The sequence below is a fragment of the Myotis brandtii genome, unplaced genomic scaffold (genome assembly GCF_000412655.1).
Source record: "Myotis brandtii unplaced genomic scaffold, ASM41265v1 scaffold168, whole genome shotgun sequence".
In the NCBI taxonomy this organism is placed as follows: Eukaryota; Metazoa; Chordata; class Mammalia; order Chiroptera; family Vespertilionidae; genus Myotis; species Myotis brandtii.
In genome coordinates, this window is record NW_005356173.1 from 4,413,098 (window position 1) to 4,432,928 (window position 19,831).

The 19,831-nt window shown below is 51.0% G+C and overlaps 1 protein-coding gene and 1 long non-coding RNA gene across 2 annotated transcripts in view; both read right to left on the reverse strand.

Moving 5' to 3' along the window:
* The window catches only part of LOC106725503, a 28,759-nt gene extending 28,057 nt beyond the window's left edge, over nt 1–702 (reverse strand). Inside the window, exon 1 of the long non-coding RNA XR_001361391.1 lies at nt 686–702. This is a non-coding gene — a long non-coding RNA (uncharacterized LOC106725503). The remainder of the gene's footprint in view (nt 1–685) is intronic.
* A 162-nt stretch (nt 703–864) lies between these two features.
* The window catches only part of PDIA4 (protein disulfide isomerase family A, member 4), a 19,538-nt gene continuing 571 nt past the window's right edge, over nt 865–19,831 (reverse strand). Inside the window, exons 2-11 of the mRNA XM_014536900.1 lie at nt 18,405–18,503; nt 14,845–15,019; nt 13,008–13,213; nt 10,926–11,064; nt 9,599–9,804; nt 9,322–9,480; nt 6,343–6,494; nt 3,223–3,379; nt 2,737–2,970; nt 865–2,079 (exon numbers count right to left, since the gene is read on the reverse strand). Of these exons, the coding sequence (XP_014392386.1) occupies nt 1,664–2,079; nt 2,737–2,970; nt 3,223–3,379; nt 6,343–6,494; nt 9,322–9,480; nt 9,599–9,804; nt 10,926–11,064; nt 13,008–13,213; nt 14,845–15,019; nt 18,405–18,503 (1,943 nt within the window). The 3' untranslated portion in view covers nt 865–1,663. The remainder of the gene's footprint in view (nt 2,080–2,736; nt 2,971–3,222; nt 3,380–6,342; nt 6,495–9,321; nt 9,481–9,598; nt 9,805–10,925; nt 11,065–13,007; nt 13,214–14,844; nt 15,020–18,404; nt 18,504–19,831) is intronic.

Below are 19,831 nucleotides of genomic sequence, written 5' to 3' on the forward strand. Positions count from 1 at the left end.
ACCCTTTCACAGGGGTCGCCTAAGACCATCCTGCATATCAGATATTTACATTATGATTCATAACAGTAGCAACATTACAGTTATGAAGTAGCAACAAAAATAATTTTATGGTTGGGTCACAACATGAGGAACTGTATTTAAAGGGCCAGAAGGTTGAGAACCACTGTCCTATGAGTTTCTGGCACAAAGTCCCAGGGTGGGGGTGCTCATTCTCCTGATAGAAGAGGAAAGAGGACGCCGAGGAGGGTACAGGCAACATCCTGTCACACTGGAGATTCTGAGAACTTACCGGACACCAGTTCCCACAGTCCCATCCGTCTCAGCCAGACTCAACTTTAGAGCAGATCACTTGGGCAGGGCCACCTGGAGTGCCCCCGCCAGGAGACCTGCTGGCTGCCCCCCATCCCAACCCTGCAACGAACACGCCAGTCACTGCCGAGAGCTGCCACCTGCTCAAGCAACTTCCACCCCACCACCTCTGCTGCAGTCAAAACCAGGAAGAGGTGACAGGGCAGGGGAGATGAAACATCCTGGGCACAGCTTCTGAATGGGGCTCACATCACACGCAGACCCCCCACAACCTTTGGAAGGGCTGGTCCGACATCCAGCGGGTCCTATACCTCTTCCCAGCCGCACCAGTGCTCCATCCTCGTCCCCCATCCTGATGGCATGTGCCACTGCTCACCTCCACACAACCTAGAGCTGAGGCCACCGAAGCCCCGCCCCTGGGCCTCCATGACCCGCCCTCGCCGGATGTTAGGTGTTAGGTGGGAAAGCGCTCCCCAGCCCACCCAGGTTGGCCTCTCCACCTTCACCTCCACCAAGGCTCTGGGTGGAGCTGGTGCCCCGACATAGTTATGCAGGTTGATTTTCAACATTTCTTTTATTCCATCATAACAGCCTACCCAATCCTTACTATCCCCCTGAAGTACCCGCCTGTGCCCCAGGTCACCGCTCCTCCAGCCACGTCCATTCTGAAGAGTGGGTGGCCTCTCTCTCTAGGAGGCACCTCGGTTCCTGGCTCAAGGGGCCTGGGGGCCTGGGAAAAGCGCCTCGTCCTGTGGTCCTGGGAGAAGGCTCAGCGACACCCAGTCCCCTTTTCACTGCAACAAGGCTCGGCGCTGCTTGTCTGGACTGCGCGGCTCAGAGGTCAGGCTGAAGCGTCATCGTCCTTGGCAGGTTGCTTGGCGATGGCTCTCACTTTGCACCATAACAAGAAGAAACAAAAAATGAAAGCATTCCAACTAGTAATTCCTCAGACGACAACAAAATTAAGGGCAAAAATCAACATGATTTGGCAAAAGTTTTTAAAATTTTAAATTAAAAAAAGAAAAAACATTCACACAGAAGAGATTTAACTTGTCTGCTTTGAAGAAATATATTAAAGAAAGTGGAAAGTTAAAAAAATATCAAACCCCAAATAAGGATAAAAATAGATGTATCCTCTGTAAAAATCTGGGCAAATCTACTGAATCATTCATATCTATTCAGTATTCAGAGCGTGAGGTGAAATATCCGAGTATAAAAAGTTAAAAAAAAAAATAAAAAGCAAAAAACTCAAGACACTGCCCCTGCGCTGAGCGGGGCCAGGCGGCTCGCTCGGGCTCCGGCCACTGGAAGCCACAGTGTGTCTGGTCCCTGCTGCCTTCCTGCCCTCAGAGCTTTAAAGGTCTTCCCTGGTCCTGCTGGGCTTTGTGGCATGCTCTTCTATAAACTTGCTCAAGTGCTCCAGGTCTCTGTTTCCATCCTCAAACTTAATCGGGTTCTTTTTGTCCCCACTGGGCGCGAAGTAGATGGTGGGGAAGCCCTCGACCTTGTAGCGGTCGTTGGTGATATCGTTGGCGGTGGCGTCCATCTTGGCGATGACCAGGTTCTTGTGACCCTTGTACTTCTTGCCCAGGGAGGTGTACACGGGCTCCAGCTGCTTGCAGTGCCCGCACCAGGGCGCGTAGAACTCGATGAGGACGTCCTTCTTGGGGTCCATCACGATGGAGTCGAAGGTCTTGCCCACCACGACCTTGACGGGCCCCTTGTTGTTCTTGGGCACAGGTTGGGATTTGATAACCGGCTTCAGTTTTCCTGCCAGGAAAGAAAGCAGGGGAGGGACGTGAGTGATGAAAAGGCCCCGGCTCTGCCTGGACTGGGTAGGGCCTTGTCTCCAACAGCCCATCCTTCAGTTTCCTGGTCTCCTCCAATCTTCTACTTCCCCAGTCCCTGCAGAGGCCAGAGAGGGGGCAGGTGGTCCCACCCAGGCCTCTGGGGCCACTGGGTCCTGTCCAGGGCGGCTGTCACAAAGGGAGAGCCGTGCCTGGGGCTGCACAGCCATGTGGGAAAAGCACTGAGCGGAGCGGCAGACAGGGACCTGGGAGGTCTGCCCATGATTGGCTGGCGCTGGGGACTGGGCCATGCGCTCAACCAGACCGATAAAGACATGCATGTAATGCCTCAAAGAAATTCCCACATGCACACAACTTTCCACAAACACCAAAAGCCTGTTTTAATTAAGTAAGACTTGACATTTCCAAGACATGCCTGCCCTTTTTCCTATTACAAAAAAAGAAAAAAAAGAAAAAGAAAGGTGTGTCTCCATCTCTATCCTCCCTGAGGTACCCAGGGAACAAACCAGGTTTGGGCTCAGCACAAGCGATGGGATTGAAGAGTGCCCTCGCCTGGACGCCAGGTGCGCCCGCAGCCACCGAGGCTCACGCAGGGGAAGCCCGGCCACACGCAGCCCACCTTTTTTGAAAGCTGTGACGAACTCTCGGAGGGTGTCGGAGTCAAACTCATCGGGCTCCATGGCAAACTTCCGCCCACCCTCGTCCAGGATGGCGGCATTGACGTCCTCCCCGCTCTCGCTGAGCCCCAGGTCCTTCACCTCCGTGGCAAAGTCGTCCTCGTCGGCCACGGCAAAGGTGTACTCCGGGAAGTCCTGGGCCACCTCCAGCACCTTGCTCCGCCAAAACTGAGTGGCTGAAACAGGACGAAGGACCGTGAGCCTCAGAGATGAAGGTGAAGATTCTGCCCCTTGGATTCTAACAAGGCTTAGGCTTCCATCAGACAGAAAAGCATTTCTGAAAATGCCACCTCTGTGAACAAGGGACCTTGGTCGAAAGCTCAACCAGCCCAGGAGGCCGGCATAAGCCCCTGCCTGGAGCACAGAAGGACAGTGACCTGAAGCCATAAAGTAAACACACTCCCACCCACCAGGGCCTGGTCCCTCACCCGCTCTGTAGTCAAAGCTGAAGTCCACGCTGTAGTAGACGACCACCAGAGGGCGGCGCGTGTACCGCTTGGCGTCGTTGGAGGGCTTGCGGTGACCCACCAGGGGCAAGGTGTGCTTCAGCACGAAGTCCTTGATGGCAGAGCCCTCCAGGGAGCCCTGCAAAAAGTGAGGACAGGTGAGGGTCGGCCTGACAAAAGTGGGGCTCACCTGACACCCCCACTTTGCTGCCACTGTTAATGAGTACAGATGGGACGGAGCACGGGAAGAGGGGATCACTGAAGGTGAGATGCTCTGGGCTCACTCAAGTACACCCCAGCAATTCCCTTTCTCCAGTGAACCTTGAGGGAGCTTGTGGGGCCCCCGCAGAGACCCCTGCCCTGTCCTCCGGGCCTGGGCTCACTGTGCTGTCAATTAGGAAATGCTGGAGGAAGGCCCGCCTCCGGAGGACAGCTGTTAACACAGCCAACTGAGCAGAGGGTCCGTCTTCCCCGTCTGATCCTCACAATTGCCCTATCAGGACATTTCAGACGACAGGACACAGCATGGAGGTGCAGAGAGGCCCAAGTGGTGAGTGGCCATGATGGCTTTGCGTTCTGCCTGGAGAAATCACCCCTGTGCTGCCCACTCCAAAGGATAGCGTGGTCTCGGGCAAGAGCATGGAGCCACAGCTGTGACTGGCCCGGAGATGGAGCAGTGTGGAGACTCAGCTCACACTGGCACCCAGGTAACTTCCAGGTAAGAAGGAGCAGTGGGAGGCACTGGCATTTACACAGAACCTGTGATCGGCAGGCACAGCGGTGGTCGCCTGGGGACACGGAGCCCAGGCTGTCAGGGTGAAATGACTGCCCTGAGGGACAGGCAGCAGGTCCCGACACAGGGGCTCACACTAACTGAGGATCAGAGCCAGGCACTCAGACACCAGACTCACGGGCACCCCGAGGGTGGGCACAGCCACTTCACGTTATAGATGAAGATACCGAGGGGCAGTGAGGTTAAGCTGCTTGCCGAAGGTCGTACAGCTGGAAGTGGTGGACGAACACCACACCTTCCCCCACAGCCTGAGTCCCACCTGGACAGGACAGTCAGGGAGGTGGCCCCGTGCAGCCCTGAGGATGGGCAGAACTTTCCAAGTGAGAGGAAGAGCAGGAAGGAGCAGGGGACAAGGCATCAAGGCTCTGGGCCCTAGGGTACCAGGAGGGTGGGAGGAAAGTGCCAGAAAAGCAGTGAGGTGGGTGGCAGGGGGTGTCACCCAGAAGGCAACCTCAAGAGTAAAGTGGCAGTGCCCTGGCCAGTGGGGCTCTGTTGGTTGGAGCATCATCCCATGCACTAGAAGCTCACAGGTTCGATTCCCAGTCAGAGCACATACTTAGGTTGGGCATTTGGTTCCAAGTCGGGGTATGTATGGGAGGCAACCAATCGATGTTTCTCTCTCAGTTCAATGTTTCTCTCTCCATCCCCTTCTCTAAAATCAATTGAAATTAAAAAAAAAAAAAAAGTCCTAGCTGGTTTTGCTCAGTGGATAGCGCATCGGCTTGTGGACTGAAGGGCCCGGGGTTCAATTCTGGTGAAGGACACATGCCTAAGGTTGCGGACTCGATCCCCAGTAGGAAGTGTGCAGGAGGCAGCCAAGCAATGATTGTCTCTCATCATTGACGTTTCTATCTCTCTCTCCCTCTCCTTCCTCTCTGAAATCAATAAAAATATATTAAAAAAACACCACCACCTTGATAAAAAAAAAAAACAAAGAGAGAGAGAGAGAGAGAGAGTAAAGCGGCAGTGACAGCAGGCGAACTTGCAGAGTTGAGCACACACCCTGAGCTGAGCCTCAATGTGAACTCCTTGCAGAGCAAACAGACAAGCTGTCCTCTCTCAGCAGCTCCGGGTGCTGACTTTACGCCTCACTTCGCCTTATCTGTCCTGCCCTTGTCTTTCCTTTGTCCTGATTTCTAAATCCACTTTTTAAAAACACTCCTTTTCATTATATTGTGTGAGTTTTTACAAAGTAGCCTTATGTAACTTTTGGAACGAAGGTGGTATATGAATAATACCGATCCATTTAAAATGTAAAAACGCAGGCAAAAGACAAAAGTCAAGTGGCAGTGCTACATATACCAGGCTGGACTGCGAGGCTCTTCACCCCTCTGAGGTCAAGGGCCTCTTCAGGAACCTGCCAAAGGCTACAGACTCCTTTCCTGGGAACACGGACACCACACAGGCTGTGCCTGACTCCCCGAGGTCACTGCTCCACGGCCATCAGGGCCCCTCTTTGGACGTGAGACTTCCAGAAGGAGCAACGGGAGTCAGAATCAGGGCTGTCTCCAAGGTCATGCTCCCAGTTCGTAAAAAAGACCAGAAGGGGCACGGCTGCCCCCTGCAGGACACGTCCAGGGGACTCGGTCCCACACCACATCCTCCAGGTCCCAGGGGAGCCCTCAGCCCCAGCCTGGCCCAGGAAGAACACCTGCATTCTCCCTCAGCTGCTTCTAACTGGCCGTGGGACCCTGGGTGAGACAGCTCACTCGGCTGCATCCAGTCTCTCTCTAGAAAAGTAAAAGCTTTGGGTTCAAGATCTAAGGTCTCTTCCAGGCCTGAAGATCTGCTCACTGAAGCACTCAGTACGCTGAGCTGGGACCGCCTCCCCTTCTAGAGGTGAATGTCACATCCTTCAGGAAGATGGGAGTGGGGGTAACAGTGGAAAGAAAGGCCAACTCCACGAGCCTCGCTGCAGTTTCTCAGAGTGAACAGAGAGGCCTGCCATTGCCTGGCAGCCCTCAGTGCCTGGGGTCCCAGCCTGGAGCAAGACAGACACACAGGCCAGACCCTCAGTGGCGGGCACCTATGGGAGGCTGGTGCCAGGAGGTCTGAGTGGTGTGAGAGGTGGAGCTCTGCCAGGGGCCAGGGCTCCTCACCTGCCGGGTGTGTGAGTGCTGCCTGGGTCCCTCGTGTAACTCCTGACCAGGAACCTTCCTACTGGTTGTGCTCCAGGACCAGAGCCTTTGGTGGAAGGAAATCTCCATCCTTCAAACCCCCTGCGATGGCACCACCAGGATCCTCATGCCGATCGCATGCCCAGGGGCTGGCACTTCAGAGGGCCATCGAGGCCTGACGCCCTCACCCACCTGGATGTCCATCATGTTGGTCCTGGGCTCGTATTTGGACTGGAATTTCTCAGGCTGCATCATGACCAACTTCCCTGGGGAGACTTTCAAGAACTTCGCAATTTCAGTGCTGAAAGTGTGGTGGAATTTGTAATCTTCTCTCAGGTTGTTAGCTGAAAAATGAACCAAATGATAAATACACAATTCATTAAATTGCTTAAACAATCAAGTTTTAACTCATAACCCACATCAACCAAAGCAAATGCCCTGGAAATAGTGTAATGACCACCCGAGTTCTTGTGTGGACACAAGAACTTAAAGGTTGGATATTTAAACTTGGTACAGGCCTAATACCTTAAAACCTGTATCTTGGAATTTATTAAAAAAATTTAACAAACTGAATGTTCACAGAAAAACTTAGAGCTAATCTGTCAGGTGTCCGGTTGACTGCTGTCTCCAATGCTGGGAAGCACATCGATCACGGAGAGGCATTCTCGAGAGGTGACGGTGAGCGTCGCACACTGCTGTGCGCACATGGTGAGCTGGCACACGCAGCACCTCCCGGGGGCCTAATCTCTCCTCAATGTGTGTGTGTGTGTGGGGGGGGGAGGGGCTGTTGGTGGGCTGGGGTCCTAAATGTGGTTCCCTAACTATATATATTACATTTAAATCTCATCAAACTCACAAGATAAAACCCTGCTGTCTGGATACTCAAGAACAAGGGCTGGCCAACTTTTTCCAGAAAGGACCAGACAGTGAACGCCTATGCCTTTGTGGGCCACACTGCCACAACCACTCGATTCTGGGCTCAAGTGTGAAAACAGCTAGACCAGCCGTGGGCAAACTGCGGCCCGCGGGCCGGATCCGGCCCGTTTGAAATGAATAAAACTAAAAAAAAAAAAAAGACCGTACCCTTTTATGTAATGATTTTTACTTTGAATTTATATTAGTTCACACAAACACTCCATCCATGCTTTTGTTCCGGCCCTCCGGTCCAGTTTAAGAACCCATTGTGGCCCTCGAGTCAAAAAGTTTGCCCACCCCTGAGCTAGACAGTGTGTGAACAAGTGAGTGCAGCTGTGTTCCAATAAAACCACAAACCAGGCAAGGCCTGTTTGTCAACCCTGCCCTCAATCGGGGGTGACCAGACCTGTCCCTCTGCTCTGTCCTGGCTGAGGCACCTAGACTCCCCTCTAAGGCAGCTAGCATATCACATGACTTGGGGGAGGCAGGGAGGCAGCCTGGAGATGCCATGGCTCTCAGAATCAGGCAAAGCCAGATTCAAATCACAATTCTGCAACCTGCTAATGGTGTGATGCCAGACCTGCTCGTTATGCACCTGCCCAAGCCTCAGTCCACCCTCTGTAGAAACAGGAGTCTACCTCGTAGATCGCTGTGAGGATCGGTGAGGCAACCCACCCAGAAGCCATTCGCAGGCTAGCCTCCCACCCTGTTCTAAGCCTCCAGGTGCCCCAGATATTAACAGCTGGCCGAGGACAAAGAGACAAAATTGCCTCAAGAATTTGGTTAGCCACCCCCCTTATTCAGACCCTTCTCCCACTATCCATAGACCGCCCTGCATCCCTAGGGCTGTCTCGCTCCTTCCATGCAGCCCAGTGAACAGGAATGGGCCAGCATAGTAGGCCCAGTGACTCTCAGCTCTGCCTGCAGCCTAACCAGATGGAGCCCGAGAGGCACACGTGTCTGACTAGAAGTGTGGTGCCTGGACTGGCAGTGTGGGCGGCACCTAGCCCACCCACCACCCAGCCTACTGCCTCAGGCCTGATCACAGACACCACACCACACCCCTCCCCCCTCAGCATGTGCACACACACAAATGTGACTTGGGTCTAGGGTTCCCTGTGCAAGTTCCTTCTTGATTACTTACGAGTGGACGACAGGGTTACCTACCCGTGGTCGGCAAACTGAGGCTCGCGAGCCACATGTGGCTCTTTGGCCCCTTGAGTGTGGCTCTTCCTAAGCCTTAGGAGTACCCTAATTAAGTTAATAACAATGTACCTACCTATATAGTTTAAGTTTAAAAAATTTGGCTCTCAAAAGAAATTTTAATCGTTATACTGTTGATATTTGGCTCTGTTGACTAATGAGTTTGCCAACCACGGACCTAATCAATGAAGACCAAGGAGCAAGAGCGGAATTTAGCTCTATGGTAAGGTGTACTACATTAATCTGCATTTGACATGTGCATGACTGTTACAGAAGTCAGCACATTGCAAGCAGTGCATTTAAAAGATGACAATCAGTACTCTAAAGTAGAAAAACGAGCCATTTTTGGTGTAAGTGCAATGAGAGGGTAGAGGGTATTCAGAAGGAAGTGATGGGGATGGAGGAGATCCTGAGTGTCCCTGAATAAACCAACTTTCATTCACAACCTAAGGGCCATCCTGGATGGCAAGTACACCTGCCCCAGGCAGGGGCCAGACAACTGTGCCCACCCCCACAAAACACTACTACTGACAGCTGGTCATAACAATTTCACTTCTCACATTAGCAAGACTAGTACTTATGGGTGCTTATTAGTATCACCAGGCACTCCGTCTACACTACCGCAGTTAACGTAACCAACCACCTTCGAAGTAGAAAAGGTCACCATGGTGGACAGAACACCAGGTTGATCAGGTCACTGTCTGCGGTCAGTCAAGTGCTAACAATGGACAGAGCCAGGACTCAAACCCAGGTCTGATTCCCTCACTTTCTGGTGAAGAGCCTCCCCTTGCAGAGAGGCTGGCTTTGGGAAGGGGGTTCTGGAGCGCAAGGGAGATAAGACAATGAACTTCACTGTGCCCCCCGCCCCCCCCGCCCCGCTTCATGTACAATTAAGGCAACAGAGAACTAACCTCCAAAGCTGACAGCTAAGCCTGTTCCCACAGATGCTATGCAATTCATCAAGCCATCCCCTAAATTGACGCCCAGGGCTGTTACGCAAAGGCAGCAGGCTCCCCGGTAGCGGTCTGTCCAGTGCAGAGGGCCACTACTCACCCGCATCCTGGTACAGCTGGTAGGCCGGGTCACTCTCTGCCTTGAAGACTCCAATGATGATGACATCATCTCCATCCTTCAGGAACTCTTGGACCTGCTTCAGGGCCAAAATCTCCTTGGAGGGCGGCCCGGACTGCTCAATCATGTAGTCGACGATCCCTGGGAGCAGAGCACCCGCCTGAGGAGGGGCTGGGGCTCCAGGGCGCTCTGCCCACCGCCCACATCCACCAGGGAGCTTCCCCACCCCACTGAGCTTGGAGAAGGAAGTGGCCCCTACCGTATTTCTCCCTTGGGCCATTGTATTCAAAAGGCTTCCCCTTGCGGAAGATCTTCAGGGTGGGATAGCCGGAGACACCGAACCTCTTGGCCAGGTCTGTTTCCGCGGTGGCGTCGACCTTTGCCAGAGGGATTGGGGGAGAGTGCTTGCTCAGCTCCTTGGCAGCCTTCTCGTACTCGGGGGCCAGCTTCTTGCAGTGCCCACACCTGCCAGAGCAAGCCAGTTTGGTCAGGGGCCTGTTCCAGTGTGGACACAGCCTTCCAGTTACACAAAGGTGCAAAACCCAGCCTGCGTTCCTGAGCAACTCAGTGAGATCCAGCAGACCTCCGTCTCTGGGCGAGGGTGCTGAGCCAGGCCCCTCAGGAACCAGCTCGACACGGCTTCCTCCCGTGGCATACACGCACACACACACACACACACACACGCACAGGCACAGACCAGAGCGCAACTATGACATGGAGTAAGATGTGGGAAAGGCCAAGACAATGTCCTAAGAAGGGAGATGTGGGTCAAGTAGGGACACAAGTCAGGGACGGCTTCTTACAGGAAGTGACATTTGAGCTGGGACATGAGGGACGAACAGGAAGTAGACAGGAGCCGAAAAAGGTGGGTGAGGGGAGGGGATACCAGGCAGGAAAGTTGTGGGAACCCTGAGCCTCTAGCATGAGAAGGGGACACATATCGAGTGTGCAGCAAGGCTGAGGGTCATCTTCCAAGATTCACTGTGGAACAAACAGCCATGAGCAGAGACAAAGACAGATTCAACCCTCAGGAGGGAGACAGCGAGGCAGGGATGACAACCTGCGGTAGGTAGAGTGAGGCCACGAGATGCCACCCCCACCTTCATCTCTGTTCTTTCCTCTCTCCCAGATGGCGAACTTCCATAAACAGCATTCCAGGCCCCCTACCCGAGGTGAAGGGTGTCACGGCTCTCAGTGCCTAGAGAGCCACAAGCTATCAAAGCGCTTTCACACGTGTTCCTCAGAGATGCTCCCTGGCCAGGGTAGGTGTGCGGTGACGAACCTAAGCATAGGCCAGGTGCTCAGCCGTGTGCTCCAGCCTTGAGGAACCCAGGGAGCCCTTTCATGTGGGTCATGTGGGCTTCCCCCATATCCTAGGCTTATGTTCAGCCTCATCATACCCCCCAGGAAAAGACTATAAAAGGCCACCCCTTTCCGGAACACTTAGCAGCTCCACGTCGCCCTCTGTGCAAGGTGGGGATGCTGCACCCAGGCCATCTCTGCAGCCCCGCCCAGTGCTGGCAGGGTACCCATTACAGGACGGGCCTACTGAATCTCTGAGTAACATGAGAGCAACATTATCTTACCAGGGGGCATAAAACTCCACCAGAATGATGTCTGCATCGTTCACCACTTCATCGAAGTTATCTTTGGTCAGCACAAGTGTGACTTCTGGTGGAGGCGTCCAGTTGGGCTGGGAGATCTCTTTGACCTTGGCAATAATTTCTGAAAGAAACCCAACAAGACTGAGCACAGGCAGACTTCTCGACAGCCCAAGGCCAGCCTGACAAATGAGACTCTATCATCATCTATCCTGATGAATTAGACTACAGTACTAACTGCAAGTGAACACTGAGACATCACCTCCCAGTGCTTCATCACACATGCTGATCAACAGCTTTGGGGGCATCCCCTTAACATGTACACACCTAGCACTAACACGTTACAGCATCATACAACAGTGAGGAAAATGGACAGCAGCGGCTCCCAAATGCTCAGGCTGCATTGGCATCACCTGTCATGAAGGGAACTTTGAGGCCCAGTCCAAGTGACTTCCTATCCTCGATGTGGAATCCAGGTCCAACAAAGGGAAGGCACTTGTCTAGGACACAGGGCTACTGCATGGCTAAGACCCAAACCTTATCCAGTGCTATTAGCCCCGGGAATGGAAAATGGAGCATGGGTTTTTTTTAAGGCGGTTAAAAGATTCCTAAAGGATACCACAATCTTATTTGTTCATTCATGTAATAAAATTCATTTAGTGCCTAATGTGAGCAGGCAGGGATCCACAGGCCTGGTTTAAGAGACCCGCCTGGCTCCCCACACCATGGTTCCCAAAGTGCAGTCTGGGCCTGAGGCCTCAGCAACCCCTGGGTGCTCGTAAGAAATGAAAATTATTAAGCCTGACATGAAACTTACTGAGTCAGGGAACTCTGGAGATGGGGCTCTGCATCTGTCTTAAATGACTGCCCCTCCTGTTTCGGTGATTCTGATACAAGATGAACAGTGAGAACCACTGCTCTAGGACAGCGATTTCAACCTCTGTCATCTCATGGCACACATACACTAATTACTAAAATTCTGCAGCACACCAAAAAATATATTTTTTGCTGCTCTGATAAAAAAAAAGTTATAATTTTGATTCATTTACACAGGACGGCTATTGTTGTGCTGCCTGTTGTCATACTCTGTCTCTTGTATCATTTCTTTTTTTAAAAATGTTCTTCCCTAGCTGGTTTGGCTTAGTGGATAGAGTGTCCCAGTTCAATTTTGGTCAAGGGCATGTATGTTGGTTGCAGGCGCATTTCCCGGCCCTGGTCAGGGAACATGTGGGAGGCAACCAATCGATGTGTCTCTCTCACATAGATGCTTCTCTCTGTCTCTATCCCACCCTTCCACTCTCTCAAAAAATCAATGGGAAAAATATCCTTGGGTGAGGATTAACAACAAATTTTCAATTACAGTTAATATTATGTCATTTCTTAACACATCTACCCCAGATCTTGTTTCATGGTCTGAAATTGGAAGATACCCCTCCCACCCAAGGACAAGTTTATTTTGATCTTGGTTAGCTCAAATATACCAGAAAGGATCACTCCCAGAAGCTGGTGCTCTGAGGGGTCACTCACAGTCCTCCCAACTTGTCTTCCTTCCTTACTTTTTTTAAAAAATGTATTTTTTTTTTTGCCCTAACCGGTTTGGCTCAGTGGATAGAGCGTCAGCCTGCGGACTCAAAGGTCCCAGGTTCGATTCCGGTCAAGGGCATGTACCTTGGTTGCGGGCACATCCCCAGTGGGGAGTGTGCAGGAGGCAGCTGATCGGTGTTTCTCTCTCATCAATGTTTCTAACTCTCTATCCCTCTCCCTTCCTCTCTGTAAAAAATCAATAAAATATATTTGAAAAATGTATTTTTATTGATTTCAGAGAGGAAGGGAGAGGTAGAGATAGAAACATCAATGATGAGAATCACTGATTGGCTGCCTCCTGCACACCCACTACTGGGGATTGAGCTCACAACCCAGAAATGTGCCCTTAACTGGAATCGAACCTGGGACTCTTCAGTTCACAGGCTGACGCTCTATCCACTGAGTCAAACCAGCTAGGGCTTGTCTTCCTTTCTATTACTGAAAATCTCCTCCCCGGCTTGGTACCACTCAGGTACTACTCACCGTCCTGGGTCCTGGAACCCTCGTAGTCGACAGCCTGCCCCTTCTTGAGGATCTTGATGGTGGGGTAGCCGCTCACATCAAACCTGCTGGCCAGCGCTGACTCTGAGGTCGCGTCAATCTTAGCGACAGGAATGGGAGGGTCGTTCTCCTTCAAGGTACTGGCAATTTTTTCATACTCTGGAGCAAACTGCTTGCAATGTCCACACCTAAGAAGGTTTGGGGAAAGATGAGCAAGTTGATTGTACCCCTGGAGGCTTAACTCCAGCAATGCACACAAAAATGCGGCATCAGGGCGGGGAAAATCTATAGTTAAGAGGAGACACACGGAATATCACGGGGAGGCCAAGCTGGCTGGAAGTCAAACAGATCAATTTTCAGCTTCCAGCTCTGCTTTGGGCACAGACTTTCAATGTCTCTGAACCCTATATTTTCATTTATAAGCTTCTCAAAATTTGGCCCAGAGACCCCTTGCAAGGGGCCTATGAGGTGAAACTCTTTACATAAACATTTTTTGTCTTTTTCACTCATTCTCTCAGAAGTATATAGTGGAATTTTCCAGAGGCTACACTGACTGACAATGGTGTCAGCATTTGGATGTTAACATGTAATGGGTTACTGTTACTTAAAAATGAGTAATTTTTATTTATTTATTTTTAAATATGTTTTTATTAACTTTTAGAGAGAGAGGAAGGGAGGGGGGGTGGAGAGATAGAAACATCGATGAGAGAGAAATACCCTGCGTGCCACCCACTGGTGATTGAGCCTACAACCCAGGCATGTGTCCTGACCGGGAATCGAACCCTGCCCTCTTGAGTTCTTGGGTCTATGCTCAACCACTGAGCCACACCAGCTGGGTAAAATGAGTAACTTTTAAATTTCTGTTTTAATTCCTAATATGGTAAATATGATAAACATGACCCACATGAAAGCTATTTGGGGTCCTCAAATTTTAAGTGTTAAGGGATTCATTTCCAAGACTCAAGTTTGAGCACTGCCCTGGCCGGGTGGGTCAGCTGGTTAGAGCATCATCCCGATACACCAAGGTTGCCTACGGGTTTGATTCCCAGTCAGGGCACATGCAAGAATCAACAAATGAATGCATAAATAAGTGAAACAACAAATCAACGTGGCTTTTTTCTCTCTCAAATCAATAAAAATTTTAAAAATTAGTTTGAGAACTGCTGATCTATAAAATAGGAATAAAACCTCACAGACCTGTTCATAGGACTGTTGAAATTTTTTATACAAAATACCTAGTACTATACTCGAACTTCAAGCACCAGACACATATGTACATCTTGACTATTATGTTTTCAAGTGAACCAAGGAGGGTAGGTGAAAGAGGAAAGAAGAGATTAGGAGATAACAGAAGAGAGATGGGGGAGGAATACAAGATGGGTAACATACTGCACTGTGAGGGTGAAAGACAGGAAAGGGAGCGGGCGCCTTCTCTGCCTTCCCAGGGGCTGTGTCGGGCCTACACCCGGGAGCCAGCCTGACCACGGGCAGGACGAGGGAGGTGGCCTTGAGATGGGTCAGATGTCTGTCACCAACACAGGTTTCCATATCATCAGAGTTTGTGAAACACCCACCCCTCCTGCCTTCCCTGGCTGTAACTATCAGAGGACAGGTTCATATTTGAAACTGCTGGGGACCACACTCTGTAAGGGCTGGCTCATGGGGTGTGCGGTGCAAATTGGCAGAATTCGGAGGTCTTGGTGATTCTGAACCAAGGGCTGGCGTTCCTGCACCCAGCCACTCCCGCCCTGCCAGGGTCAAGCATGGGAGCAGAGGAACCTCCCATCCACCCTGAAGGAACCAGAATGTGGGTCCTTACCATGGAGCGTAGAACTCCAGAAGCACCGTGTCTTTGTCAGCCACAAAGTTATCAAAGTTTACATCATTTAGGACTAAGACACCGTTTTCTTCCTTAACTTCCAAGTCATCTTCCTCCTCTTCCTCCTCCTCCTCCTCCTCATCTTCCTCCTCAATGGCCTCTTCTTTATTAGAATCTGAGCAGAAAATATCCAGAATGGTTAGAAAACCGGTGACTTTCCCTCCTTAAAAATTTTCTTACAATCCCAAATCCTTCAAAATGTGTCGTGAGTCTGGAGTAGTCTCTGGGAACCCCCAGCAGATGGGGTGGTGACATCAGGACTTTCCACCCCAGAAATTCTGCTCTAAGTTTGCATACTGGGTGGCCACTTAAGATTTAATTTAAAGGGAGGCCATGATTAAATAAGACGTCTGAAAACCAGACCTAGAATTTAAAGTCTAAATACCCCAGCAGGATTGTCCCCGTCACCAGAGGTAGCATCCCCTGCTCTGCATGCCTCCTGCCTGAATACAGAGACCCCAGCATCAGCCCCCTCCTGCTCTGTACTGAGCTCTCATTCACTATCCCTCAGCAACCCCCCTGCAGTCTCTCTAGCCCAGTGGTCGGCAAACTGCGGCTCGCGAGCCAGATGCGGCTCTTTGGCCCCTTGAGTGTGGCTCTTCCACAAAATACCACGTGCGGGCGCGCACGTGGCCCATGCGCAGAAGTCAGTATTTTGTGGAAGAGCCACACTCAAGGGGTCAAAGAGCCGCATCTGGCTCGCGAGCCGCAGTTTGCCGACCACTGCTCTAGCCCATGGCTCCTCTGCACAGCCCATGCTCTGCGTTTTAGGAACACCTCGTTTTATGGTTCCCTCTAGTTTGTGCTCCAGGGTATTAACTTTCACCAATGTGCTTCCAGCCTAGAAGCAAACCTCCTTTCCCAGAACACAGAATCCAAGTACACCTCATTATCAAGGTTGTTAATTTTTTTGCCAAACTACAGATACAAGGCATTGTGGGACCACAGTTATTATTCAGGTCCTCCAGCTTTGGTCACATCAGCAAGTGCACTTGAAGCAAGCACGAGGACTTCATTAACTCCGAAGCCAGAACATTTCAAGGGGCCAATTATTGGTGTTTGGAGATGCTTCCCAGGAGATAAACCAAGATGGACAGTTTCCAAGTTTGGGGCCGAGGATGAGATCAAAGCATGAAAACCTACCCTTGGGATCCTGGAACTCCTGGGACTTACAGAGTCTGATCCCCGTCCCTAACTAATCCCCCAACTACTCCAGGGCTGGCCCTGCAGCTGCTCAGGCGAGCCAGGGCACTGGTCTGGGTGGGGCGGGCAGCTTTGTCCATTACTGTTAAAATTTACCAATCCGCAAACTAATTACAAAAAGCAAACCAGTTGGGATGTTGAATACACAATACAATATACAGATGATGCATTATAGAATCGTACACCTGAACCTATATCATTTTATTAATCAATGTCACCCCAATTCAATAAAAAGCAAACCAAAACCACCCCCCACCCCGTCAGCTACTTTCCTCAAACATGTGCCTTTAAACACCTTACTGCTTTTTCCTGACTTCCACATTCCTTTGTCAGGAGAGGGAGAAACAGCTCTAAAATGCCCCCCCCAATTTGAAAATACAAACCAAGCAGACTCCTGTTTCCTGGGACAAGTTCCTTCCCCTGACCTCAGTTTTCCTCCTAGCCCACACCTTGCACTCTGGACCACAGTTCTGCAACAACCCTTCCTTTGGCCACCTTACCACCTCCCTCCTCCATGGCAGGAACTCTGTGGGGTGGACAGACCTGCAGGGGTTCCAGGCCCCCAGCACTATCATCAGGCAGCACCAAGAAGAACAAGGCTTCCTGGATGTGAAGGGGGCCAGAACACAGGGGAAGACAACATCTTTTGCAAGTCCTACCCAAAATGACCTGCAGGAGGGGACTTGACGCGGGGTGCTCTGCTTCAGCTGGGGTGCCTGCCTAGGAGGCACCACACACCCTGGCCAGGGTCTGGGTGCTCACTTGGGCTGGATGGCCTGCTGTGGGCAGGGAGGTAGGGCTTGTGGGCCGTGCATATACACTCACTGCCTGGCTGCTCTGCCCGGTCAGATCTACCTGCAGAATCAAATTTACTTGCAGCAAATGGAAAGACTGGAGGAGGGTTGAAAGAAAGCACTGGGGAGCCTGGTCTGCTCTTCAAGCTAGGAAATACAGCTAAGGGAGAAAGAGGGACTTGGCAATCTGCTCAACACACAGGGATAAGGTGAATTTTACAAAAAGGAGAAGCAAAGATGCCTCCTTCCCTATGCTGGGCCCGACGTGGTCTGTGAGCACTAGAGATGGGGCTCTCGTGATTAAATGGGTATCCGTGAGTTACCGTGGGCCAGAGCTAAGAGTGAACTCCTTTCTTGAATTTAAAAATGTTTTCCACTCCTCCCCAACTCACAGACAAAGGACTGATTCCCCTGCAATTTGAGAAGGTGCTGGCTCTATGTTCCCACCAACTAGAAACCCACATTTCCCCGCAAAGAAAACACCTACTTTTTAGTGGGGAGACCACTCTTCATTGGGCTTCACTTTTAAGCCCAATGGATAAAAATATACCCAAAGCCTCTGGCACCTTCTGGAAGCGTGCCATCCTCAGCCTGGGGCCGATACAGCCTCTCACATAGCCTCAACAGTGCTGAGCCCAGGTGGTAAGGCCACTCCTAAAATGGGGCCCTCCTCTAACCAGGTCACTGCAGTACCTGTCCACTCCACCAGTACATGTGGTGATAAGAATGGATCCCTGCCCGGCCTGGACGCTAGCAGCTCCTTGCAGAATGTCCTCATCAACTTTCTCAGCTCATCACTTCCAATCCCCACTACAGATGTCCCTGTAACAGTTGGATAAACTCTGCCATTAGGTCAATACTGAATGGTTTATATTAAACATGGACAAGAGAAACTTATTATCAGATGTAACATTCTAGCTGATATGGTTGACAGGACTGTGCTGAGCTCTTAAACATTCTCTCATCCCTTGAGGGAAACACATTCCATGCGCTCACAGACAAGAAACGGAGGCACAGAGAGCCTAGGTCACCTGCCTGAGGATCACAAAGCTACTCAGTGATGGCTCCTGGCCACTCCACTACTGCACTATATTGTCATATTAGATTTTCTTCTCAATACGCCCAAAGGTTTACGATGACTTCTCAGGAATGAAAAGAGAGAGGCAGCTGAAGAGTTCTTTAATGCTAGTGATTTTCCACTTAAAATCTAAACCCATCCCAAATAAAAGCAGGCATCAAAATACCTTCAGTCTGTTCGCTGGAAAGACGTGACGGTAGAAGTGACGTCTAATTTGAGACATGAGCCGAAAACTGAGGCTTAAGTCATCAGAGCTCAAGCTCTATTAGTGACCGTATTTTGGAGGGGCATCTAGGACCCAGACACCACTGTGCTATTTGAATCTAAAATGTAAGAAAGGTACACAAAACTGAAAACCCTGCAGCCTTAGAATATCTGGGGAGGGGGAAAGTGTGGCCCCAAAATAAATCCACAGGACAAGTTACCTGTGAAACTGAAGGGCAGGGATCCCCACAGGGATGGGCAAGAGTCCAGATAGGGCTCGAAGCTCCACTCCACCCCAGAGGATGCCCTGGGAAACCTGCCTCGGCCATGACAACTCCAGAGTTCCCTGGCTCACCCCAAAGGCAACTGCTTCCCAGGCCTCCACTGCGTTAGTGACCTGTGGCCCAAATGACAAACGGACTGGTTATTAGTAGCCCTTGGTGCCCAAGCCATTTGCTTTTTAGCTACATTCCAAAAAGTACCCTCCATCCCCACTGGTCCTCAAACTTTAACGTACCTCCCAACGTTTATTCTATGAGTCCATGAAGAGTGTGTCTAGAATGCAGATCACAGCCCTCACCCCAACTTCTGCTTTGGTATATTTTGGGACTCTGTATTTAAATAAATACCAGGTGATTTGGATAAAGGTCCCAGGTCACCCTTGTAAGGCCACGCTGCTATATAGGTCCTTTCGGCAGGTGTTTTTCACTAGGTGCTGGCTTTTACTTCCTTTTCTATTTGGGTAAAGATTCTTGATTCAGTGACCCCAGAGAAGTTACTTAATCTGTTTGAAAGAGTACAAAGTTCACACTTCCTTACACACTAATCTTAGAAAAGGGGCTTATTTATATTGGAACGAACTCACTAGGAAAAGAAAAAAACTAGTCGTGGGGAGAAAGACAAGAGAGGAAGAAAGCTGAGAGGCGTAACAGGATGCCCTGCTCTCTCCGAGTAGCTTCCTTTCCTTGCAGTGTACTTTCTACTTGTCAAAGTTCTCTTAGCCGTGTGTTCTGAGCTCGCTGATTTCAAAGCAAAATGCAGGACCCATGACTAGTAACTGTCGATCGATCGTTCCTGCGAGAGAAGGTGCTTCATGGGCACCGGCCACAGGCCTCATCCTTGACTCCCAGACCCAGCGCGGTGATTGGCACATAGTAGGTGCTGAATAAATGTTCGCTGAGGGACTGGCATCTCCGGTTTTAAAAAGATGCAAACCAAGCTACACATTTCTCCCACCAACCAGAACCCTCAGGTCACTTATTTCCAAATTTAAAAAAAGTAAGATGCTTGCTGCCCACGACTCCTCTGGGCTCCCACTTGGGCCTTCACGCCCCGGCCTTCTCTGAATCCCGATTGGAAACACTGGCCCCCTCTCCTATACTCCCTGGGCGTGTTCGCCTGGACATTTTAAGCAATTCTCAAACTCCCCTTCACGGGAGCATGGACCTGAGGAAAGTCTGAGCGGAATCGGGACGACGAAACCAATTGCAAAGAAGGCACTTTGCACCCCTCCGGTCCAAGCCTCGGCGGCAGCCCCGACCCCGTCCCCGCACTGCCATCCCGGGATCTATGCGATGCGGGCCACCGGCAACCGTCCCTTAAACTCCAGAATGTCGGCGCCGGCGTCAGTCTCGGAGGGGCTCCCCGC